The sequence below is a fragment of the Syngnathus scovelli genome, chromosome 14 (assembly GCF_024217435.2).
Source record: "Syngnathus scovelli strain Florida chromosome 14, RoL_Ssco_1.2, whole genome shotgun sequence".
Lineage (NCBI taxonomy): Eukaryota > Metazoa > Chordata > Actinopteri > Syngnathiformes > Syngnathidae > Syngnathus > Syngnathus scovelli.
This window is the reverse complement of record NC_090860.1, coordinates 15,421,172-15,445,610: the sequence shown is the minus strand read 5'-3', so window position 1 is coordinate 15,445,610 and position 24,439 is coordinate 15,421,172. Positions and strand designations below refer to the sequence as shown.

General features: G+C 48.0%; 4 protein-coding genes across 6 annotated transcripts; 1 reads left to right on the top strand and 3 right to left on the bottom strand.

The window, feature by feature from the left end:
* Positions 1-67: 67 nt before the first annotated feature.
* On the bottom strand, positions 68-5,484 carry LOC125981195 (mitogen-activated protein kinase kinase kinase 7). The gene is made up of 14 exons (XM_049741084.1): positions 5,269-5,484; positions 4,511-4,621; positions 4,259-4,324; positions 3,985-4,030; positions 3,403-3,541; positions 2,935-3,059; positions 2,641-2,769; positions 2,394-2,524; positions 2,064-2,148; positions 1,809-1,939; positions 1,608-1,731; positions 1,406-1,467; positions 1,121-1,236; positions 68-750 (listed from the first exon to the last, which is right to left on the bottom strand). Exons 1-14 carry the CDS (start codon positions 5,332-5,334, stop codon positions 579-581), a joined length of 1,503 nt encoding a protein of 500 aa, XP_049597041.1. The 5' UTR covers positions 5,335-5,484; the 3' UTR covers positions 68-578.
* Positions 5,485-5,633: 149 nt separating this feature from the next.
* On the bottom strand, positions 5,634-14,387 carry daam1a (dishevelled associated activator of morphogenesis 1a). Of its 2 annotated transcripts, none has more exons than XM_049741078.2 (26): positions 14,035-14,381; positions 12,640-12,839; positions 12,484-12,573; positions 12,305-12,376; positions 12,113-12,207; positions 11,587-11,806; positions 11,230-11,343; positions 10,445-10,555; positions 10,249-10,352; positions 10,099-10,165; positions 9,851-9,968; positions 9,519-9,657; positions 9,392-9,450; positions 9,138-9,328; positions 8,732-8,950; positions 8,415-8,522; positions 8,252-8,349; positions 8,031-8,115; positions 7,739-7,845; positions 7,384-7,472; positions 7,125-7,293; positions 6,950-7,057; positions 6,812-6,872; positions 6,487-6,621; positions 6,254-6,424; positions 5,634-6,107 (listed from the first exon to the last, which is right to left on the bottom strand). In XM_049741078.2, the coding sequence occupies exons 2-26, from the start codon at positions 12,808-12,810 to the stop codon at positions 5,901-5,903; spliced, it is 3,108 nt and encodes a 1,035-aa protein (XP_049597035.1). In that variant the 5' UTR covers positions 12,811-12,839; positions 14,035-14,381; the 3' UTR covers positions 5,634-5,900. The 2 variants fall into 2 exon arrangements, with proteins under 2 accessions (XP_049597035.1, XP_049597036.1); XM_049741079.2 differs by having other exon boundaries at positions 5,959-6,107; positions 6,254-6,414; positions 14,035-14,387.
* Positions 14,388-15,379: 992 nt separating this feature from the next.
* LOC125981196 (G-protein coupled receptor 135) lies at positions 15,380-23,730 on the bottom strand. The gene is made up of 3 exons (XM_049741086.2): positions 23,007-23,730; positions 17,208-17,606; positions 15,380-16,813 (listed from the first exon to the last, which is right to left on the bottom strand). The coding sequence occupies exons 2-3, from the start codon at positions 17,321-17,323 to the stop codon at positions 15,454-15,456; spliced, it is 1,476 nt and encodes a 491-aa protein (XP_049597043.1). The 5' UTR covers positions 17,324-17,606; positions 23,007-23,730; the 3' UTR covers positions 15,380-15,453.
* jkamp (jnk1/mapk8 associated membrane protein) lies at positions 19,210-22,582 on the top strand. Of its 2 annotated transcripts, XM_049741106.1 has the most exons (7): positions 19,210-19,363; positions 20,081-20,160; positions 20,577-20,731; positions 20,860-21,066; positions 21,367-21,548; positions 21,682-21,758; positions 22,130-22,582. In XM_049741106.1, the coding sequence occupies exons 1-7, from the start codon at positions 19,357-19,359 to the stop codon at positions 22,346-22,348; spliced, it is 927 nt and encodes a 308-aa protein (XP_049597063.1). In that variant the 5' UTR covers positions 19,210-19,356; the 3' UTR covers positions 22,349-22,582. The 2 variants fall into 2 exon arrangements, with proteins under 2 accessions (XP_049597063.1, XP_049597064.1); XM_049741107.2 differs by lacking the exon at positions 20,081-20,160 and having other exon boundaries at positions 19,230-19,363.
* Positions 23,731-24,439: the final 709 nt, after the last annotated feature.

The following is a 24,439-nucleotide window of genomic DNA, read 5'->3' as shown; positions in this document are numbered from 1 at the left end:
CTCCAGACGAAAGGAAAACCAAGTGATGACATTCTTTTTTTCTAATGGTAATATTAAAAGAGAAAAGTTACATTCAGACCTTTACGTTGTTCAAAATAGGTGAATAAATACATTTCTACCATGGCTTACAAAAAGGACATTTGGTATCTGTTTGGTAGTGGTGGACCATCACGCATGCGCGTGTACATTCCATACACTCGTTCGTTTGGGCACGGCCTATTAATAATGACTTTCCAACTTTTGAATCACCAATTGAACAAAGTTTGTGCAACGTTTTAAGTTAAAAACACTACTGATGCTATTTGGAAGCTAAACCTGACCATGCTCATATTTTCTGCATTGTCTTTGATTGATTGATTGATCCTGCAGATAATGAAGGTGCTGTGAGGAATCGTTCAACATGAAAGGGTTCACTCGCTCTATGACTCCATGATCAAATGCATGTCTGGTTTTCTCAAGCCAACGTGTCCTAAAAGTCCAGGCCAGTTCATGAATGAATAAGGTTGCGCCCGTCCATGGGGTGTGGGTGTGCGTGTGCACGTGCGTGTGCACGTGTGTGTGCGTGCGTGCGTGCGGCTTTAGCTCTGTTGTTGGTCCAGGGTCTTTATCAGACTCAGTTTGTTTCTGAGGCTCTGACAGTAGACGGAAAGGCTGCTGTTGTCCTCCAGCAGCTTGCTGTGTTCCTGTATGATTCGAGATGACGTCTGGCGCTCTCTCTGCCCCTCCTCCAACTCGGAGATCAACTCGTGCCTGGATCCAAAGGAAGACAATTTGACGTCAACTCGCTTTTCCAAAACTCTCGAGTGGCAAATGCAGGTATTTCGCAACAGCGTGCGTGTGTTATCAAGTCAGGACATCAGACCTGCTGCTGCTGTTGTTAAGGAGACGCTCAGTTGCATTTTAGCTTTCTGCCACTAGGTGGGTAGCAGTCATTTACCTCGCCACAAGAAGTTGAAGAAAAAGCGCGGATGATTTTTGAAAGCGTGAAAATGTCCAAGGAACAGTCCCGCCCGCAGCCAACTATCCACATCGGTGACCCATTTGGGCCTTTTCAGATGTGCAGTCGAGTGAAGTCGGCGCACAGGATTGCGAGCTTGCCAATCATCCTAGTATCTCTTACTTTCTCCTGACGAGTTCAGCAACCTCGGACTGAACCCTGATGTATTCCTGAGCCATCTTGATGTGCTGCTCAAATACAGCCATAGACTCTTTGGAGTTAGGACATGGAGCCAGGGGCTGGAGAGAGAGCGAGAGAAAAAAAATGCTGTTCAAGTTGCTGACAAGAGTCATACTTTGGATCAGACAAACTTCCACAGGTTATTTGTTTTCCTAAATAGAATAAGCTCCAGTATGCGAGTGAGTCATCGTGTTCTGTAGTCGAGAGGTTACGATGAAAAAGCCTTACCTGTAACCGATGATCCAGTTTCAGGAAAGACGTGGAAACGGAGCCGTCTAGACCGTTTGTTGCTACGTACGGGGAAAACACACAGCTTTCAGACAATGTGCTCGATTGTCACGGTGGGGGGGAAGGGAAAGAAAAAAAAAAAAATCACGCTTTTTGCATTCTCTGCTATCCGTTGCCACAATGAGACGAGATATGTAGCTACCTTGGGGGCTAACGGTCATCCTCAACTCGGACTGACCGCTCGTACAGACCGGGCTGGAGCAAGACGTGGGGCTTTGGGAGCGTCGCGCTTGGCCGGAAAGCCTGGACAGACCGGTCCGCAACGTCTGGACGGGGAGAAGAAAAGACACGTGTCGTAAAGAGCGCTCTCCGTACAGACGTTAGCGCCGTCAGGTTCTATTACTTTGGATTGTTTAAACTGGAGCGGAAACCTGGACTCAAAACTTTTCAGAGTTTCCTCTCGGCCAAACGGGCTCGGGCCGTCCGGGTTCTCCTCGCTCTCGTAAGTTCTGATCGTCTGCTCGGGATACGGACCTGCGGACGGACGGCATCCAAATATTCCACATGAAGCGGAGAAGTGGGAACAATATGTAAAGAGAACAATATGTAAATGTAAGCGAGACAAGATAGAGGACCACAGGCTATATACTGCACCTACCTGTGTTTGAAGCAGATGACGAGCCACTCCGACTGGTTGATGACTGATGGGGGAGCCTGAGAGGTTCATCAGACCCTGGGAAGTACTGGGATGGGAACAATCAAAATACAAAATCCATATTCATGATGGATCGTCACAATCGTAGTTTGTAACACTAGTCCAGCTATTTGTTTTGTTTGGGGTCTTAGGCAGTACACAAAAGAGAAGCGTTTCAGAGAACGGATGGATACGAAATACTACGGCCGCCCCGCAAGCGCGCGTGATTTTGTAGGGGCTCAAAGTTGCCAGTGAGCTTGAGCAACCTCGAGCAAATGAAAAGCAAGCATGTACCTTCATGAGACAGCTCATGGTGTTTTTGATGTGCTCCATGGATGGTCTCTGGTTGGGCTCTTTGTCCCAGCAGCGGGTCATCAGGGTCTCGATGGGCTCCGGGAGCTCTTTAATCAGAGGAGGCCGGGTCCCTGCGGCGTGAGCGACAACAGCCTGGGATTGAGTCTCTTACTCGAGCTGCACGATTGACTGGTGGGCACTTTGCCAATCAGCGTCATGGGTCGTCGTGCTCGTCCGAAACGCTCACCTCTATGTACAGCCCACATGATACAAAATGCTGAACCTCCAATCTCGTCAAAGGGTTTTTTGCGGGTGAGGACCTCCCACAGGATAATGCCCCAACTAAACACGTCACATTTTTCACTGTAGTTACTACCTGAAGACCACACAAACGTTACAATTATTAGGTGATGAGATAGATTCGAGTTTAAAAAACGAAAAGAAAAGATAAAGGTGTACCTTAAAGTGGCTCATTTGGCCAGGTGGAATAAATTGCATTTTTATCTTTGATCCTGTATTCTCTCTTCATGTGCTCACTCACCTTCAAAGACCTCTGGTGCCATCCAAGCGGCACTGCCTTTATTGTTGGTCATGTAAGTTTGGATGTCACAAGCCGTTCCAAAGTCGCAGATCTTGAGCACGGTACCCCGTGACACCAGGAGTAAACTGGAAAAAAATGCCGTGGACAAGGAGCGCAAACTCTAAACGCTATACCTACTCACATGTTAAGTCCAAGCAATTCTTTAGAGTATAGTATGTTCCCACTCGTCTCAAGGCCACCGTATTGTGGCTAGTGTTAGTGGCGGAGGAATTGCTTACTGAGTAAGCAAATTCCACACTGTAGCTTGGAGCAGCCACACTTTGGAGTGTCAAGAGATAAACATTCCTGTGATGTGCTTTCAGACTTCCATGCTTTTTTTGACTTCAACAATGTCAAGGAATTTACAGGGAAATGGAAACGCTATGCTGTTGAAGAAGGATTTGACATTGTGCATCAAGTTCATCTTACTTTGGTGGTTTGAGATCTCTATGAATTAACGCCTTTGGTTTCATGGCATGCAGATAAGCAACCCCCTGGGCACACTGCAGACACCAGCTCATTGCATGGGAGGCTGTGTAGGGCGCCTGCGGCTCAGCACTGTGCAGGACTGCAGAGACACATCAAAAGGGCTTCACCTTTACACTGGACATAGCAAGCGGACAATCGTTGTTAATGTTAAAAAGAATGAGCCCAAGATTAAGCATTTCAAAACTCTTTTGTTCAAAAAGAATGAGACCAAGAGAAGGCATTTCAAAACTTTGGACGCTACTAAGATGAGACCGAAAAGGAAGTGATTGCCTGCAGACGGAAATCGTCAGTCAGCAACTGACTGACTTTTACTACCAATACGCCGCCGTGAAATCACCATTCACAAGACGTTTTGAAATGATTGATCTGAATCTATTTGTTTACATCCCAAAAAGTTCTAGAGGGAGGGAGGGAGGGAGGGAGGGAGGGGCCTGTCAACTATTTGTACAGCAACTGTAGAAGGGGATTAGCAAATGTTTGTTACGCAAAGCCACAGCCAAGAGCAAATTTGCATGGACTCACGGTTGTATAAAGAGCCACATTCGGCATATTCCATGACCAAACAGACCTGAGAATTGAAAAACAAAGTCACATGATGTTAACGTTGGCGAATCAATTTGAAATGATGAGAAAAGATTGTGCGCTGGCTAACTAACGGAGCTTGCTATCTCCGTTGAAACCTTCTCTAATAAAAGCCTCGTTTTGTACTCGGTGTTGCTCTCACTCCCCTGTGAATCAATCGAGGTGGAGTTTTTTTGTAAACAACAGGCAGGGTGAGTGTCGCAGGATTACTTACAGGATTGTCGCACGAGCCATACAGTCTGACAATGTTTGGGTGATTCACTCTCGAGAGCTGGCGAAGCTGTACGAAGACAAAAAGGGGCAGACGCAAAATGTACTCATCGAAGCAATCAACTTCCTACGTGAGACAAAGTGCGACATTCCACGTTTGTTTAGGCTTACCATCATGACAAACAGACAAAGACAGACCACGGACAGGCCGGGCTGCCCGGCGTCGGACGCGGGTCGGATCAAAAGTTCAACGTACCTCGACAAGAAAAGCTTTTCTTTCGTTGTCACTCTCGATGGTCTTGATTGCTACATCTTTTCCTTTCCATACAGCTTTGAAGACAACACCAAAAGTACCCCTGCCAACAGCCTGCAGGAAAAAAACCACAACAGGGAAAAGAAAAGAAAAAAAAAGAGTCAAAGACTCAAAACACAAAGTGAAATATATGACTTAATCTAATGAAGATGACTTTAAAAAAAATCGTAATATACACGTCATATGAAATATTTACCTATTGCAGGCAGCTCGCGTTTGCAATTCTTTGCGAAATAGCAGGAATTCCCTGTCTGTCGGCCAGGCCACAAAGGTACCGGGCCCCAATTAAGTTTGTTTTGTTTTTTTGAGGGGGGGGGGGGGCACACGTAGTTGTTTTTACTGTCCTCTCCCTCGTTTTGTCTGTATGAAATGTGTCGACAGAATTGCTGATCAATAATTTGGCGTCTTGTGTTCAGATCAAGTAACAACATACTTAGTTCCAATTTGCAAATGCGAGTAAGGGTGACACGTTTTCTAGATATCCGCTATTGAAATGTGAACGTACGTATGTTAGACTCGACACTGGATTCCAAGTGAATGCGAATATGTGTCGTGTTGTTTTGTTTTGTGCACGGATTGAACGACTGACTCGTTTGGTCGTATTTGGTAGCCCGATTTCCATCGATACAAGCAAGAGCAATGGGGTAGTGACTCGCCCCCCAGCTCGCTTCTTTCGAAACTTGCAAGGGAGCGTTACTGACCGCTTCAACTTGGATGTCTTCGTACTGGATGTCTTCAAAGTGGTTCGCGGCTGGAGGCTCCACCATGGTCGCGTCGTGTCGCGTCGCAGCGCAGCGCAGCGCAGAGAGACAAATCTTGCGCAAAAGTAAGGCAAATTGTTGGCTTTGAGCGACTCCAGGAAGTAAGAGTAGAAGCAGCGGAGTCTTCTTCCTGTTCGCTTGACATCTATCGGACGCATCAGCGCCATCGTCAGGTGATATCGGGCATTACTTTTCGATCACGCCCGCCAGGGGGCCCCGGTTCAACCGATGGCCGCCGCTGGGACTGAAAAGCATCATTTGTCCTTTACGTTCCAATGAAATTCAGAACAATTCTACATGGGCTCTATATTTGAATACTTTTAATAATCATGGCCTTTGCATTGTATGGAGAAATCCCTTGGCCCGTGCTCTTTGTTCTTGGTCAAAGGTCGAGTTGAAAGACAAAAGGCAAATCAAATTTCAAATGAATTCCAATACTGCGAGACAGGTTACGGACACGGCTTCCTTCATACGCGTGTGGCGTCCCTGCGACCGCGTGGTCCGATACTGTAATACTGCTATAGCATAGCAGGCCTTGAAGGAGATGCTGGAGGTTGCTCTTCACTCACACGTCAGCGGTAGAGCTTTGTCGCCGGTCTCTCCCGGTTGTTGCTGACAGTTTCTTGTCGCCGATGTCTTTTGCGAATCATTTTGGACAGGTCCTTGTCAAACACTTCGCCGGAGCGAAGTGCGGACACCAAGTCATCAAATTCACCTCCCTCGTCTCCTTGCACATTGACTTGAGATTTCTTTGCCTTCTGCTCCCGCTCTCTCTTCATCTGGAGAAAAGCAACCAAAAGCAATGTTGAACACGTATAGTATTTGTCCACAATATTGCAATCTGCGAAAGTGAGGTTGTTGTTGGTTTTTTTTTTACTGTAACATCAGACTGCTGCAACTACGGAGACGCCGCCGCCTTCCATACCGTGGCCTCCAGGAGTTTGCGTTTTTCTTCCTCCTCCTTGCGTCGGGCCGCGTCCTCGTTGGCCTGTTTGGCCTCGGAGAAAGACGAGAGGAACGTATCGAAGATGCCGAAGAATTCGTCGGGCTCCAGCTTGGCCGAGTCTTCTCCAAAGTGTTGTAGTGCTTTGCCGAGCTTCAAGCGTGAGCGTTGATGAAAGTTCAAGTTCGAGCAACGCTTGACGAGAAATAACTTACCAGATGTTTTGCCTCAACATAGGACTCCTCCACTTCCGATAAAGTGAAGGATGCCACAGTAAGGAACTGCGTGACCACAGGAACAAATCGATCCGTTGAGCCTAAAGAGCTTTGACTTTGCTGGTACTGGAGTTCCTGCAAGTGCAGGGAGACACATACGTAGAAAGAGGCATTGAAAATACTACGTGGACGCTAGGTCTCCTTGTAGCGAGCGCTATGTCTCTCGTTCATCTCCACAAGAGCCCTCAAAAAGGAATGAAAACTTCCAGTCGGCCCATACCTCTAGTTTTGATGAAGGAGAAGAAAAAAAAAGATGTACTCTTACCGCTTCGACACTTTTGATGGCGGATCGCAAATTGTTAATGTCTTTCTCCAATTCTTTCATACTGAAAGAAAGACAGACAGACAGACGGCGAGACGGTGAAGAAAGAAAGTAAGCCAAGGCAAAGGCAGTTGCACTTACTTGACTTTTGCAGCTTCTGGCACATTTCTCAACTCTTGGCTCAGGGCCACAAAGCCAGGGAACTTTTTCTCCAACACGGTGACAATGTAGTTGAGCAGAGTGAGGTTTCTGCAAATGGACTCCATTTCATAGCTTGCTCGAGTACGCTGTACGTGTAGGCAACGGGAAAGCGTACTTGTCAATGCTCGACTTGGTGTCGGCAATCTTGTTCAAACTGGAAACTTTGAATCCGCAAGCGTTTCCCCGCTGTCCTTTATTCATGTAGTTGCCCAAGGCCAGAACCACTTCCAAGAGTTGCCGCAGCGTTTGGCTCTGGGTCACCTCCCTGGATGCGGCGCGCAAAGCTGAAAAGAAGAAGAAGAAGAAGAAGGCCTGCCAATGACGTCGGGCGGACACGCACCTTTTTGCAGCGAGCGCCTTGCTCAAGAGGTCACCTTTGATTTTGGGTTTGATGTCAGCCACCCTTTCAGCAAACCTTTTCTTCAAGTCAAGAGCCAAAAGTCTCTGTTGGTAGTGGTTGATCCTAGAAGGGAAACGGAACGGAGGCCAGCTCAAATGGGAGGGAGGGAGGGAGGGAGGGAGGATGCGAGGGAGGGAGGATGCGAGGGAGGATGCGAGGGAAGACCAAGCTTTGGGCTCAAAACATGATTCGATTCGCATTGGAAACACTTTTATGTTAGAAAATGACGGCGCCTTTCCTAAAAGAGAGGGAAAGCCAAGCTAGAGGAATCCAGTGCTCAAGAAGTCACTCCAAAGTTGATGTTCTGGGACAAACCAAGCTCGTCCCACCTGCTCATTTCATAGAGGAAGCGGTCCGCTTTGGCCATCCGCTCCAGTTCGTGCTTGTGTTCCTCCAGCAGTTCAATGTCATTTTTTTCAGGAACAAATTTTAGAAGCTGAATCACACGCACACAAACACAACATACATGAAATGCATGCAGCTAGCTTCATGTTTGGCTCTGCTGTAAAAATGAAAGCACGTGCCAAAAACTGATTGGAGAAGAAGGCCAGAAAACATGCAGCATAGTGAATCTACGAATAGTGCACTGGATTGTGAGCTAGAATAGTTGGCACGCGTTACCTGTTCCAGCATGTCTCTTGGCAGATCTTCCTGTTCGTCCATGGATAGGATTGCGGAGCGAATTTCCCCATTTGTCAGTTTGAGCCTGTCACGGACGGCGGCGCAGAAAAGCAAAACATTGCCATCAGGCCATTTTCTTTGCTTTTCTTTGCTTTGCTTTGCTTTTCTTTGATCTTTCCATTTCCTGCAATGGCTCTGGCCGTGGCTTTTTGCTGACTGACCGCGAAAGGAGAATGTTGCAGTTGTGCGCTCTGCGACCGTCGATCACAGAAAGCTCTTTGACTCTCTTCACCACGGCGTTGTCGTCATCGCTTTCTTTCTGTTAAACGGGGAAATTGTTCAGTGTGAAGATCCCAAACACAGAAGCGGTGTCAAGCGACGCACTTGTGGCCTCTGGTAAGCTGAGAACGTCTGCTGGAATTCTGCAAGATCCAGGACTTTGAATGCCTCCAGATCGTCAATTTCGGTCCAGATGGTGCCTTTTATTTTGCTCTTGGGGGGAGGGGGGTATAAAAAAAAAAAATCAAAAAAAAAAAAATCATCTATTAGGTGTCATTGGATTGTTATTGGGAGCAGTGAATGGGAGTGCTTTAGCTATCTGCAGGCTAGACCAGAGCGACCCCCCCCCGCCACCTTACTATCAAGTCAGTCAGGCCGGCAGGCAGGCAGGCAGGCAGGCAGGCAGCAATCAATACTCGTACCTCAGGAAGCTTGCTCCAGTTGAAGGACTTCATTGGGTTGTCTGGCTGCGGAATATTTTTCTGCCTTATACTTCCGAGAGGAGCTCCTAGAGGAGGAGGTGGAGGCGGTGGTGGTGGAGGAGGAGCAAATGGAGTATTGCCAAACGTCGGTGGGGGCGGAGGAAGAGCAGGAGATGGAAGCAAACCTCCTGGTGTGACAGGAGGGCCGCCCGGAACACTCTGCAAATGACAAATGAGCAGATGACCTTGCTGATTTCTTTCGCTTTGGCTCGGTGGACAAAAGCACACATTCAAATAAAATAGTAGAGTTTTGGATGGAAAACCCCCAAAAATCAATTCAAAGTGTGGAACCCAGACGGGAGTTTGAGTTGAGTTAGTTTCACCGCAGTGTCGCTGGCAAACATACGGAAGAAGCGAGTTGGCTCAGGCGCGCCGACACTTGGGCCAGTTGTTGTTGGGCTTGTTTGTGTTCATTGCTCTCCCGCTCCAGTTTGTCTTTCAACTTGTTGAGCATTGTCATCATGTCTTCTTTCTCCTTGTTCTTGGCCTCACACTCCCGTTCTTTCTTTTCCAAGCGTTGTTTGAGCGCCTGATGATCTGGGGACAGGGGGGGTTGAGATGTCTTGAAAGCATTGAACCTCACGCTTGCGTTCTCCTCACCTTTTCTCATTGCATCTGCTTGATCTTTCCAATGTCTGACTTCATTTTCCTTGACTAGCCTTTTGAGCAAAACATAAACAGATGAGGTTGAAGGCAACTTTTGTGGGCAATTAATACTTAGACTTACATTCGAACGATATTTTGAACATTGAAGTCTTCCAAGGGTGCAACGTCAGGATTTTCCCCTTTGTCAGTCTGCAGGACCAGCTGCTGAACAATCCGATCCAACAACACCCAATATTGAATCGTGGTACTGTTTTGCTTAACTGTGAATCCACAACAGGAAGGAAGGGAGGGAGGGAGGGAGGAAGCAAAGAAGGAAGCAAGGAAGGAAGCAAGGAAGGAAGCAAAGAAGGAAGCAAGGAAGGAAGCAAAGAAGGAAGCAAGTATGCAAGGAAGGGAGAGACACACTCTTACATAGAGTTGAAATCCATTTGTATCCATTGTAAATTGCCTTACACGGCATCATGAGACAATGCTGTAGCGCAGACAGGAGGTGAGGGTAAGCTTCCGTGTGCGATAGACGTTTCCTGATCAACTCAAACATCTGGCTTGCGCTCTTGGTTTCCACATGAACCTGAAATCAGCCATAGAATCATATTCGGCATGGCAATCGTCGTCACGGGTTGTATTTCATGGACGGGGACCGAGCGAGCGAGCGAGCGGCTGGCTGGCTGGCTGGCTGGCTGGCTGGCTGGCTGGCTCACAAGGTCAAAACGTTTGGCCAACTGCAGCTCGTCGTCATTCCTCAGCATTTCAAAAAAGTCCAGATGTCTGCAAGACAACACATAGTTGCTATATGCTTGCCAAGTGGCAAAAGAATAAGGCTACAAATTGCCCTTTCAGTCATCACACACCTGTCCAGAGTGGCATTATCGTGGGAGCGAAGTTTATCAATGACTGTCTGGATGCCTAACATCAGGAACTCGTAGCGTAAATGGATACGGAACTCCAAACTGCTCTGAAGAGAAAGAAGGAAAAAAAGAAAAAAAAAAAAGCCAAGACAATCCAACACAATAAGAGTTGCTGAGGTGGCACACTAACAGCTTTTACCTCGCCTGGTCCTTGGCTCAGCACGGCGTTAATGAAGGACATAATGGCAGTCTTCAGGTTCACTTCATCTCTGTAGCGACCTGTGGCTCGATCCAGGTCCGTCACCAGTGTCTGCACAAAATCAGCATCACGCGCAGTGATGTGGCTGTTTCCGAACAAATCCAATCATTGGTGAACGAGAGGATGATGGGGAAGGGTTACAATGACACTTTGCACACGGACAAAATGCAGAAATGATGCACCGGATCCTCCATGCACATCCGGCGATGGGGAAGGGTTACAATGACACTTTGCACACGGACAAAATGCAAAAATGATGCGCCGGATCCTCCTTGCACATCCGATGATGGGGAAGGGTTACAATGATTATTGATTTATTTACTTGTGTATTATTATTATTATTTATTTATGTATGTATTTTTTCTGTTTGTTGGTTTATATTTTGTTTGTTTGTTGTATGGACTTATATGTGGCACTTTAGAGTGTGATTTGTTTTGTTTTTTCTTTTTTGTTTTGGATGTTCAAAATCAATCAATCAATCAATCAATCAATCAATCAATCAATCAATCAATCAATCAATCAAAATGACACTTTGCACACGGACAAAATGCAAAAATGATGCGCCGGATCCTCCTTGCACATCCGAAGCTTTAAATGTCAACAAGATGCCAGGAACTCGGGCGACGGCTATTGACTGCTTGCCGCGGGGCCTCGGACGTCAGCTTTCAAATGAACTCAAGGGCGCCAAATCAATGGCTCAATATGTGTTTGGGTAACAGTGTGACCTGGAAGCGGGTTCTCTCGGAGGCAAAGGTCTGGTAGTTGAGCATGGCCTCCAGTACTTTCTTATGGCCTCCGGGCACCAGGCAAACTGCGCCCAGAATCTCCAGAACGGCAACCTAGGAGAAAGACAATCAAAGTCGCGCATTCTCCAATACGTAGCTTGCCAAGAGACGTTGACATGTCGTTTCTTCGAACAAAGGCGAGACACGTGCACATTCACCAAATGACAAGAGTCGCACCTAAAGCAATACGCTGACCTTTGTCAATGTTAGTCCACATCAGATGGCTGATTGGGGCCTTCGAAACCGCTTCTCAAAAGGCAACGTTGCATTCCGTTGCTGACGCTGGCATCGGCGTACCTTGGTTTTAAGGTTTTCCGCGGCGAGGCTTTGGGCGATGATGTCGATGCTCTGGCCGTGTCCCAGAACGTGAGCTCTTCCCTGCGAGTTGTTCATCAGAGCCTTGACGCAGCCAATCAAAGAGGTGTGGACGGGAGACTCGGTCGTCTCGTCGTCCATTGACTTGAGAAAGTTCAAGAGACACGATAGGCCGTCCAGATCCATAAACCTTGTGACAAACCTGCGTGAGATCAAGCAGAGAGCCGCAACGAGTCGAAAAGGACGTACAAAGACTTTGAGAGTCAGAGAGCGAGCGCAGTCGAGGGAGACGGACGGCGGCTTTGGTGACTTCAGCGCGGCATCTCTGCTTTTTGCAGATAAGGCGCTGCCGTCGGTCGGCTTCTTCGAGCCGCGATCCCCGGCTCTCTCTCCGGAGCCGGGCGCCAAGCGGCGGGGATGAAAGCCAACGCCTCCGAATCCGAGACCTCGCTCGGTCGGTCGGAACGCCCTCTCCGGTAATTGTAGCCTCCAGTGCGAAGGAACGTACCTCATGGGTTGTGTCCTCAGAGCTGTTTTGAGGCCTTCGACAAGCCGTTGTCTTCGCAGATCTTCTTCATCCTCCATGACCAGCAAGGTCTTTCTCTGACAGACAGACAGACAGACGTACAAACGATCAAAAGCAAGCTATTTTGAAACTCTCCATTTATTTCATTGTCAAAAGAAATCATCATCTACTTACAGCGGCCATTAAATGTAGCTGGTCGATATAATACTCTGGAAGGCTAGTTGCTCCTTTATTCTCTTCTACCTCCTGAGATACAAACCCATATGAGCCAAACGAAATTGCCATTGGCAGCGCAATTCCACACGCACGCTGAAGGAAAGCAACATTTGGGCTCGATGAGATGTGCTTCTTACCATCTTCTTACTCCAGTAAAGCTTCCATTTTTTCTCCGCCGGCAATGCAAACATCCCAGCTCGGTGTTCCTCTGTCAGGTCCAGTTCGTCCTTCAAGACAGGGGGAAGATCAGAGGAAGCTGCAAGCGGCTTGGGCTCACCACCAGCTCGACTCACCACCAGCTCGGCGAACATAGCGTCCAGCTCTTGGGCGGGGGGCATCGCTAAGGTGGGCTCCAGTGCCGCCGCTGCACTGGCATTGTGCTGCAAGTGGCTTATTTCTGGTTGCTCCTTCTTGAAACAGCAAGGGAATAAGGTGGCAAAGAGGTGCCCCCCCTCAGATGTCATGTTCCCTGCCACCCACTGAAAAGTCTTGCCTAAAAACAGAAGAGCGAGGCTTATATCTTGAGCGTGACAGTCATTCTCTTTTCATTGGCTGGGCTGGGCCGGGCCGGGCCGGGCTGGGTACACGTGCACAATATGACAGGCAGAACATTTGCATTGACCCTTTTGGATGAGCGCTGTCACAATTTACCAGATGAAATGAGCACTGTCTCTTACGGTGCTGTTTCCTGTTGGAATGGAGGGTGGAACAAAAAAAAAAAAAAAAAGAAAAAAATCAGCCCCTTTCCGCACGTAGACCAAGTCCCAAACGCACGCACTCGCACAACATGCAAAGTGCACGCAAAGTGCGGGAGCTGGAATCCAAGCGCGCACCTTGTGCTGTGCTGTGCTGTGGCGGGCAATGTGCAAAGCAGTACTCGGTGCACAGTGGCGCTCCGTCATGGCTAATTCCTCTCGTCTGTTATTAATGATAACCGCCACTTTGCATAATCGCGACACTACACATAATGAATCATTTTGTTCATTCATGATTCTTTTCAATAGCGCGTGAGTGAGGCCAATGACATTTTGCTATTAGTCTGTAATGATGGGGAGCTTAGCTACTTTGAAATGTAACACAAAACAATGCTGGGACGCTCGGCATATTTACGTAACAGTGAGTTTTGCTTCTTTGCTTTGCCATCATTGTATCCGCTACCAAAAGAGATTGAACGATAGAAAAAACGGTGGCTAACACAGCTTGAGAGATAACAATTTAGCGGACAGTGCAGTGCCAACATGGGACTGACATTCTCATGGACATGATATGAAAACACGACATGCCTCTGTTTCAAACGTTATGTCGAGACAAACCATTTTCTTTCTCTTCTATTCTCCTGGCCAACTGCGGCCAGTTTCCGGAAACAAGAGCGCTTGCTTTCAAGTTCCAATGCAAAAAAGCACTCAAGTATTCCAGTCATGTGCACACCCTTCCAGCTTCATTTCTACAACAATGTGACAAAAGGGTAGCAATGCAGCGGGCTACGAAACTCTTGACCTATGTAGGATGGATGAGACGAGCTCCTGCGTGATGCAGTGCGATGCCATATTTGGCAGGTACCAGAAGATGTCAGCGGCTGTCATTGAAACATTTCAACTCATTTCTTGTCTTTACGTGTGTGTGTGTGTGTGTGTGTGTGTGTGTGTGTGTGTGTGTGTGTGCGTGTGCGTGTGCCGTTCTATGCTTACAACCAACAGCGGCGACAAAATGGACAAAAAAGTTGCCTTGTTGCCTCCACTTTCCACCAACAGCCCAGATCTCGAAGGAGATGAAACCCCTGGCTGCTATTTAAGAAAAGGATCATCCAAAGTCATGTCATTTGGTGGATTGCATCAAAAATGAAACCCGTGCATCTTCCACATCGGCTCGTTTGTTTCTTTCCCCTAATCTTGAGGCAAAACTCTTCACGCAAGGTCTCCTCTGCTGTCTGATTCCAACGAGCAAAACCGAGCTGCGTTTGGTTCTCCAGATGAGGCAGGTTGACAGTGCACGCAGTTATGGGGAGAGCCAAAACACACACGACTGCATTCCTGCTCCAGGCAGTCACACCCCGACCTCACCCACTCGATTTTCTGCCATGGCATTCAGAGCGAGCGAGCGAGCGAGAAGCTTGTTTGCCTGCTTCTGTACAGAGATTGCAGCTCTTAGAATGCATACCTCAAATATTTCCTTCATTCCCCCCGCATGCTGAAACTACGTCATGTCTAATTGGCATTCACCCTACTTCCTCATTAGCTACTCATTTGTTCTTGCTTCCGTTTGTTCCTATAGTGACGCATTTTGCCAGTGAGAAACGATCAAGCAAGCATTATTGCACTAAATCAACGCATTGTGCATTGTGATGGCTCACAGCACAGTCGCAGGCCATCAATACTGGCTGGGGCATGCATGCGCTGTCCTGGATGACCATTCGGTAGAATGCCAATCTTATTCCGGCAAAGTGCTCGTTTGTATTTGTCAGACGTTTGCTATGGGTTGTTTTTTGGGGGGAGTTGAAACGGTTTCATTTGAGAGCGTACATCACTTGCGGCCATTACGGTTTGTGGGGAAAAATGCCTCCAGGAAAGAATGAGTTAAGCTACATTCTGGGGCCTTAACAGTTAGCTCCAAGTGGAAGGAGGAAAGTTTGCTGGCAGGCAGAAAAGTATTTCTTTCTACTGGCTTATAGTAAGCAGTACGGCAGAGTTGCTTTGTACCTGGCTGTCCCAGCGCCGGAGATCCTCGCCAGCAGAGCTCTCGTCATCTGCCGGCCACCTCCGGCGGCTCCAGCACCTCCGACCGCTCCTTTCCAGCTGCCTGCCACCAACATCCGCGCAGCTAGCAGACGGCTCCTCGCCGTCTCTGCGCAGAGCTGCGGACTTCATCACTCGGTGACACAAAATCCTAACCAAAGGTCAAATCCTTACTCTTTTTGTTCAATTGAGGGGAAAAAATACAAAGCCAAAGCCATTGGAAGCAACGGGAGCATTTTACTGTAAGGCTCTTACCGGAACACGAAAGCAGTCGGTCCACGGCAAAGAACAACCATCTCAATTGAAATGCAAAAGCTTTCTTTGGAAAACAATCAAACATGCGCAAATCAAATGCCCCCACCACTTTTTGCAAGTTCATAGGCTTGTGTCAGCTGTGGTCATAATTGGGGCACTGACAAAGTTGGGGAGTGTTGTGCTTTCTGACTTGGTATCCCTGCAGAAAAACACGGCACGGTTCTTACAGGCCCACATTGCACTCTCTCCCCTGGGTTCTTTTCCTGGACTTGAACTCGAGAGTCTGCTGCTGCTGCTGCTGCTGCTCCTGTTCTTATGATGAACTCCCACCCGACTTACTACATAGCGATGATCCCTTATCCTTTCCACTCGGTTGAGTCCCATCTCTCGCTTCTGGATGCGGCTGGACAAGTACGCGGCTATGTGTCGGCTCCGATAGCCGTCTTCTCGACTCCGTCCCAGCAACATGGCTATATTGGGGTTTCTCAAGGCATAGATCAGCGGGTTGACGGCTCCGTTTGTCCAGGCCAGCCAGATGGCCAGCGTGTCCATCACCGGGTTGAATGTGTAGTCCCCTAATGCGCTGATCAAGCCCATCAGACAATAGGGACCCCAGCAGAAAATGATCAAAACAATCATAATGAGAACGGTGGTGGCGGTGCGCATCTCGCTGTAGAATCGGAGCAAGTACGAATAGGTGGTGACCGGTCGCACGCGGATTTCAGAGAGACGGACCGTCTTGCAGATCTTGTAATGGCAGAAACACATGAGGGCAAACGGCAGTAAAAAGCACACGGTGATGAGCGAAACGCTATAGGCCGTGCCCAGACGCGAGGTCCCCGAATGGAAAACGTACGTACAGTGGGGGAAACCTTCCCGGTGGACTCGCCTTGACTTTGGCGCAAAGACGTACCACGGAAGAGAGAAAACGATGGCTGCCAGCCACACGCCTATCAGCAACTTTGCGGCTATCCGCCGCCCCATCTTAGCACGCGGCTGTCTGACGATGGCGTAGTAGCGGTCAAAGGAGATCAAAGTCATAGTCAGGGTGGAGACGATTCCAAAGCAGGTGTTGAAAAAGCCATTAGCCACGCAGAAACCTTCTCCAAACATCCAGACGCCGCCGTCCTTACTGAAGAGCATGACAAAGGAGAAGGGCAGGCAGAGGACGGCCGCCAGGAAGTCGGACAGCGACAGAGACATGATGAAGGCGTTGGTAACCGTCCGCAGCTGCCGGTGCTTGACGATGACAATCAGGACCGCAAAGTTGCCCAGACTGGAGAGGAGGAAGATGAAGAGGAGAACCAGGGCCTGAGCGGCCACCAAAATGCCCATCAGGACCGCTGTGTGCGCGTTGGCCTCGGCAGCATTCGCTACTGGTGCTGCCTCGTGGGTTCCTTGGACATTTTCTTCGCTGCTCCGTACGGTTGCCTCCTCTGAGGCGGTGGTCGCCAGGTAACTGCTCACTGCGTAAACGAGCCTAAACGAGAAGAAGAAGAAATCTGATAAGTCGTGTGTGTTTGAAAATAAAATGCACCATCTGGCGGCTGTTAGGACTAGCGAGAAAAACACTCTTCTCATCTACGCCCTCTAGCGGCCAAAAACAAACACTACGTGCTGGAAATGGCAAGACGTTGGGATTTCAATTGCCAAGGACGCATCTCCGGCGGAAAACGATCGAGGGATCACGCTATAGTATCAAAGTTAACATTTTGGTATTGTGACAACACTACACATCACAAATAAAGCTACTGCAGTATTCATGCCGGGTGGGCCTTATCCTGTTCCTTGTGCCTTCATTATTCAAGTCATAAATACTGGAATGACCACGAATGAAAAAAAGAGAATCAAATCGAAACAGTGGAAGGCTTTACCTTGATACGCGGGTACTTGTGGTGCTGAAAACGCCCATGTCAGTGGTGGCGGCGGCGGCGGCGGCGGTGCTGCTGCTGCTGCTGCTGCCACTGCTTGCCCACGGAGCCGGTTCCATTGATGAGGCTCAAAAACTCAGTTTGTCCCTTCAAAAGTCACCACTAATGGCCATAGCTAAATTGTGGTCCTCTTCATACATTGTTACTTTGGATGGATGGATGGACGGACGGACGGACGGACGGACGGACGGACGGACGGACGGACGGACGGACGGACGGACGGACGGACGGATGGATGGATGGATGGCAGGCAGGCGCGCAGTCTTCCACCATCCAGTGGTGAAGTCCAAAATCCTGACGAGACATCTGCATGGCTTCTTGCCTTACTGCCAATGTTCATTTCTGCGATATCACATTAAAAGAGTCGAAGAGGACTGTTGACATAATGACTTGTGCGCGCCACTGATTTAATCTGAGCTTCTATGTCACGTGGGCTCCCCGTGGACCTCGAAAGATGAAGAGGTCATTGAATGAGGCTGGATTGATCCACAGTGTGCAGCTCCACTAACTCACTTCATCTTGGGGTTCTGGTGATGGTAACAGCTTTAGATTTCTTTTGATATCCATTATTTGTTTACATGACTTCAAATAGTTTAGCTTTATTCACATTTTGACCAGCAGTGTCAGAGACGGAGAGGGGCAACATTTTGCCAAACGAATTTGTTAGCGTTCACGTCAACCAACCAACCAACCAACCAACCAACCAACCAACCAACCAACCAACCAACCAACCAACCAACCAACCAACCAACCAACCAAAAGTTGTCGCCGAGGGTGAATATTTAAATATGCGAAAACAAGAGCACTTTACGTCACAGCTAGAATAACTCGTTGATAAATTGTTTGATTTCCTTAGCACGAGCTGTCAGACGATATGCTTCATTTTCCATGCTCTCTTGCATTTAATGAGCTCATTAGCTCACTAGTTACCTGACAAGGTCAAAATATTCCATTTTATTGTGCGGTCTCCAGCTTCGCCTCCTTCTCTGAATGCGTTGCGGCCACAGCAGGGTGCAAACAATATAATCCAACAATTGAGCAAAACCGCATTTCCGGAAAATTGCCCCAATAAACAGCCATTGTCCATTCTGCGATAGTTCATGAATAGATCTATTTTCCGTGGACTGCTTTTTCCTCCGGTGTTTCCAACGGAAGTCGAGTGCTTAAAGCTAGATCCATTGGCTGCTGATTAATTGCAAATTCCAGCCAGCGGCCTCTTCACCGTCTCAGCCCTTCCCTCCCTCCCTTCCTTCCTCCCTCCATCCCCGGATTGGAGACGTCGCGTCGACGCCTTCTTTCTGAGCACGCTGCATGGCATCCCTTGGTGACGTTGACTGGGTTGTCATGGCAACATCTGCGTTCATCGTGTCTCGGGATGGAAATTGGCGACAAGATAAATGACGGAACATATAGTGGTTCCATTGGAAAAGGAAGGTTCAAAGCATTGAAAACGGCATTCACTGTGCAGGAATTCATTCAACAATGATGTCATCTCAGAAGCATCTTTGATATGGATGACTTGGAACGTGCGAATGAAGCCAGGCACTGTGTTTCCCACCACGCGCTGCGTGTGACATTTCTTCCCCCCCTTTTTCTTTTTATCGGCCGGAAAAACGCCTCCAAGTGCACAGTGGAGTGCCACCATAGCCGGGCAGCCAGCCGGGCAGCCAGCATGCGGCAGTGTTGCTCTCCATTGCGTAGAAGAAGCCTCGGTCATTCATTGATACATAATGAAAAGTTTTGCAAACAACACACTGACAATTTCAACTTCTGTCTCATTTTGATGTCCCACTCCGAATTCTAACCTTCTTCGAATGTCGCATACGGACTGGCGCTTTTACGAAGTTCGGGGGTTAGGCGCTTCATTTCATTTGCTTTTTCCACATGTAATATGGCGGAAACTTTGACGTGTCGCACAAAGGGGAAACTCGCTCATGGCAGTGCAGTGTTGGTGTCTTGGTGCAGATGCCTACGTCGGTATTGCACGACGTGACGTATGGCAGCGGCGGCCCGGTGGCTGAAAAGTGTTGACTCCGTTCTATTTTGAAAACTAACTAACTACCTCATCAACGGAGGCCTCCATTCGTTTGCAATGTTGGGTTAGTACTATTTATCAACACCAGTCAAAATGATACGTGTGACGTTTTGACGAGTTGAGTCTTCCTCAAATTCGAATGATCGCATGATCGCATCAAATACATCGAGTTGGATTTGAGAGTACGTTCAGGCCGTGTTCTCGATGGTTGAAGCAACGCGGCTAGCAGAAGAATAGGACTGAAGACGTCAACGCGTTTTGGGTTTGGCCAAAGTGTTGCTTTGCGCTTAAGCCACACAATCGAAGGCATAGTACGTAGTCGTAACAATGGCACGTTGTGATTGGCATTTGAACAGAAAATGTCGCATCATCAAACTTATTTAATCAGCACTACATTTGAAACGTCGATATTTGAAAGCCTTTTCTATTGAGGTTTCTGACCAATATACCAGCGTGCTTGTGTGTGTGCGATCAGTGTTAGCGAAGCACAACTGATTTCTCCATTTGATGCTGCAACACATTTCTGTACGCATTTCAAATCAATATGCGAACAATGTTGAATTCTGAATTGGTAATCAGTAACATATGGCCGGCCATCCATCCATCCATCCATCCATCCATCCATCCATCCATCCATCCATCCATCCATCCATCCATCCATCCATCCATCCATCCATCCATCCATCCATCCATCCCTCCCTCCCTCCCTCCATCCATCCATCCACCCATCCATCATCCCTCCCTCCATCCATCCCTCCATCCATTCCTCCCTCCCTAACAGGTGTGGCCATGAGCGCAACGTGTCCAGGACTGTACTGTGGCAGAATAATGTTCAATGGGTCGGTGGAAAGAGACTGTGGTGTAAGTATAAACCTACTAACAACGTAAAAATATGAACAGGAGGAAAAATAACCCACAGCGGGGATCAGCACGAGCCCCCGTGATCTTGCGGGTGCCGATTTCCAAACACGCACCAAGGTGTGTGCATTGCATTTACGGATTCTGTAACGGACTCCGCAACGCATCTGTTCCGCAATCAGTGTGAATTGGTCGCTACAACATGAGTGGGGGACTAATCAAGTTTTGTGGATTTGGAATGATATGCACGGCGGCAAAGAGCACTTTGATCATTGTCAAATTTGGAGTGAGTTGTCCATTTTTGCACTCAACAATGGTGTGTGTGTGTGTGTGTGTGTGTGTGTGTTTTGTTCTGCAGTTTTGAATTGCAACTTTGATGCAAGTCGTAAAAAAAGAATTTGTCTTTTGATGGACTGCAGGTTTGCCCTCGTGGAGAGCGGGCCAACCACCAAAAAGTGTGTGAACGTTGCACTGAGTCGCCTCAACTTTATGATTGGCTCTATCTGGGCTTTATGGGCATGCTACCTCTCGTCCTTCACTGGTTCTTCATTGAGTGGTATTCCGGTAAGAAGAGGTGAGGACGTATTGCAAAACCTTCTCCAAACTATGAGCAAAGCAACAATAGCCTGTGTCCATTGTCAGTCTTCCAGGTGATGGAAAGTGCTTTTTGCCTAGCTTAACAACAACATTTTGTGGCATCAGTTCCAGTGCTCTGCTGCAGCACGTCACAGCCTTGTTGGAGTGCAGCGCGTCTGCCGTGCTCACGTTGTTGGTCACGGAGCCCATAGGGACGCTCGGTATCAACTCGTGTCGAGTCCAGATGCTGTCGGACTGGTACACCATGCTGTATAATCCCAGCCCCGACTACATCAACACGTTGCACTGCACCCAGGAGGCCGTCTACCCACTGTAAGGACTGCCGCGTGCACCGGTGTTCTTAATAGCTTATCATACTAGCAGAAATGTGGGAATATTTCAATGTCTGCCAGACGAGGAAGGAAGGAAGGAAGGAAGGAAGGAAGGAAGGAAGGAAGGAAGGAAGGAAGGAAGGAGGGAAGGAAAGAAAGAAAGAAAGAAAGAAAGAAAGAAAGAAAGAAAGAAAGAAAGAAAGAAAGAAAGAAAGAAAGAAGGAAGGGTGTGTTAGTGGAGGGAGGCAGTGTAGAAAAATCAATGTCAGACTGATTTCTTCTCAATGTTTCTCCTTGTCAGATACACCATTGTTTTAATCTATTACGCCTTCTGCTTGGTGCTGATGATGATGCTGCGCCCCCTGTTGGTGAAAAAGATAGCGTGCGGTTTGGGCAAATCGGATCGATTTAAGAGCATCTACGCTGCTCTGTACTTCTTCCCCATCCTCACTGTGCTTCAGGCAGTGGGTGGGGGATTGCTCTGTGAGTACACGCTCTGCTCTGCTCTGCTCTGCGCTGCGCTGCTCTGCTCTGCTCTGCGCTGCTCTTTCTCACCTCACCTCACCACACCACACCACTTTTTCTTCACTCTACGCTTTACATTTGGTTCTTTCAGACTACGCATTTCCCTACATGATACTTGTCCTGTCTCTCGTCACTTTGGCCGTGTACATGTCTGCTTCTGAGATACAGGTAAGACTATTCCACCTTCCTTCAATGTGTTATTTCTATTTTGAAATGGACTTATTGGTTGTCTGTCCTCAACAACAGTTTGTATTGCGCGCATCCAAACACTGTTAAGCATTGGGAACCGCTGCTGCTCACTGCTCCCTCAGGGGATGGATCAAAAATCACACGGGGATGGGTTAAATGCAGAGACACATTTCGCCACACCCAGATGTGTGTGTGACGATGATCATTGGGACTTTAACTTTTAACACATATGCTAGTCATTCTCCTTTTCCATCATCTTGTTTTGTTTTGGCCCAGTGAACTTTTCCCCATCATTTTGCCTTTACTAATGCGAGCCGCTTTTCCTTTCTCTGCCGCTCGTCTTCTAACAGTCTTTTAAGAACCTGGTTGCTAAGAAGAAGCGCTTGGTTGTCCTGTTCAGTCACTGGCTGCTCCACGCATATGGCATCATCTCCATCTCACGGCTGGACAAGCTGGAGCAGGACCTGCCGCTGTTGGCCCTGGTGCCCGGGCCCGCTTTGTTCTACATCGCTACGGCTAAGTTCACGGAGCCCAGCCGCATTCTGTCGGAGGGAGGCAATGGACACTGAAGACACTAGTGACGCTTTGAGCACCAATATGTATAGTGTCGGTATTTCTTTTTTAGGGATCATTTCTTTGACAGACGCTCACAGTTACGCATGTCTCGGCCGTTTGCTGACATGTGAGTTCAGTGTAAATGATGTACGTGTATATTTATCTGTACTCGACCTTGACTTTATGATGGCCACTGACAAGAGTCGTCAGAAAGCTTTGTCCTTAATAAACCAAGGTAGAAAAGGTCATTTGAAGCCCAAGAGTGATGTACTGTCAATTGTCGGACTGCGAACTTCGGACACCCTGGCTTCGTTCCCATCCCAGCTTGACTTGGGAGTGCGAATGGCTGACGATGAAGGTTCTCTGGTTTCTGAGCTGTCGAAAAGGGTATTATATACCGAGTCGCCAGCCCCCTGCGCGCACTGCTCACTGGCACGCACAAACTGTCGACTGACGGATGCGTGAGCTGTGCAAACGTACACACGCACTTTCAGCGAGCTCTGCAAACGCTTGTGAAAGTTTCAGCAATCACCACAATCAAACGTACACACGCACTTTCAGCGAGCTCTGCAAACGCTTGTGAAAGTTTCAGCAATCACCACAATCAACTCAACGTGCAGCGAGCACTCGAAACACACGCGCGACCAATCACAAGTCAAATGGGAAACTTACAAAGGGAAAGTTGGCTGCGCGTGAAGCTCCAGACAGGACGCGAAGAGAGAGGAAAGCAGCAACACCGGCGGAACACCGGCGGAACACCGGCGGAAAGCGTGACGCAGACAGAAGCAATCAACACGAGCTGATAGCCCGATGCCCTCTAGCGGTCGGAAGAAACCTCTACACTTTGCAAAAAGGAACTTTATTATAGTTTCCCCTGGAAGAATACAATCAGCAGGAGTGAACTTTACTGACCCATTGCACAAAGCAAGGTCCAAAGGACAGTATTGCTTGATGTGGAAGGGCGTGACTGAACAATGAGCTCATCTCAACCAAATCATACTGGTACCAACCGGAAAGGAAAAGAGGACCGAGCCTTCTTATCTTGAAATTAAAAGAGTGTATTTGTTCTTTTGTATCAATTTACCCCCCCCCCCTTCCCAGATATACAGTAGATCACCTCAAAGTGCGAGCAATTGCAAAAAGGCCTCAAGGGTTGACACTGCGTAAGTCACCATTGGTATCCGACACACAGATGCATATTTGAAAGAAAGAAAGAAAGAAAGAAAAAAAAAAAAAAAGTAAAACATTCTTTTGCATCTTGAACAAACAGCTTTATTCCTCCACTGATCGCTCCAAAGCCTCTATTAGTCAGCGTGGCAGCAGGGCCGGCGAATAGAAGGGTTTCGACCAACCCATTGTGCAGTGTCGTCCAAAACGTGCAGAAGCATCCATTGATTACTCCTGCATGTAAATGATGATGATGCACAGAGATCCCACAAGTCCCAGTGCCTGAATGCCAAGGAACCACAGCAGTAGCCAGAAGATGACAATCAGCACCGGTTCGACTATTTTGTCCCCAAAGGACATCCGGCTGAAGCCCATCTCTCGCAGACACTTATTGAACATCCCAAACAGCGTCCCCATGCGCACACACTCATCCAGCGTGGGCTCCCTGGTGCTGGGATCGTCCTCAAGCAGCCAACTCATGCCGGGATGACGCAGCGGTAGTGCTCGGCTCATACTCCCGTCAAGCTGCAAACAAATTCAAATGAGCAAGAACAAGAACAAGACCAAGAACGACGAGACAAAGACAAACAAGACAAAGACAAGACAAGACAAGACAAGACAAGACAAGACAAGACAAGACAAGACAAGACAAATACAAATACAAATACAAGACAAGGGCTTGTTTGAAACAATCTATGGCAACACGAAGAGGGCAGCCTTGTCAAAATAATTCTTTCTACAAAAATGCAGCCATTGTTAACGTTCTCTCTCCATTTGAAATGAATTCTCGATCACAGTTTAGAGTGGAGGTGACAGTTAAAGTGAATACATTTCAACTGGAATAAATGTAAAGCACGATGAGGCGAGCGAGCGAGCGAGTAAACAGCCAAGGCTAGCTTGTTAGCAAACAGGCTTTACCCGGTTCGGCTGCTGCTGTG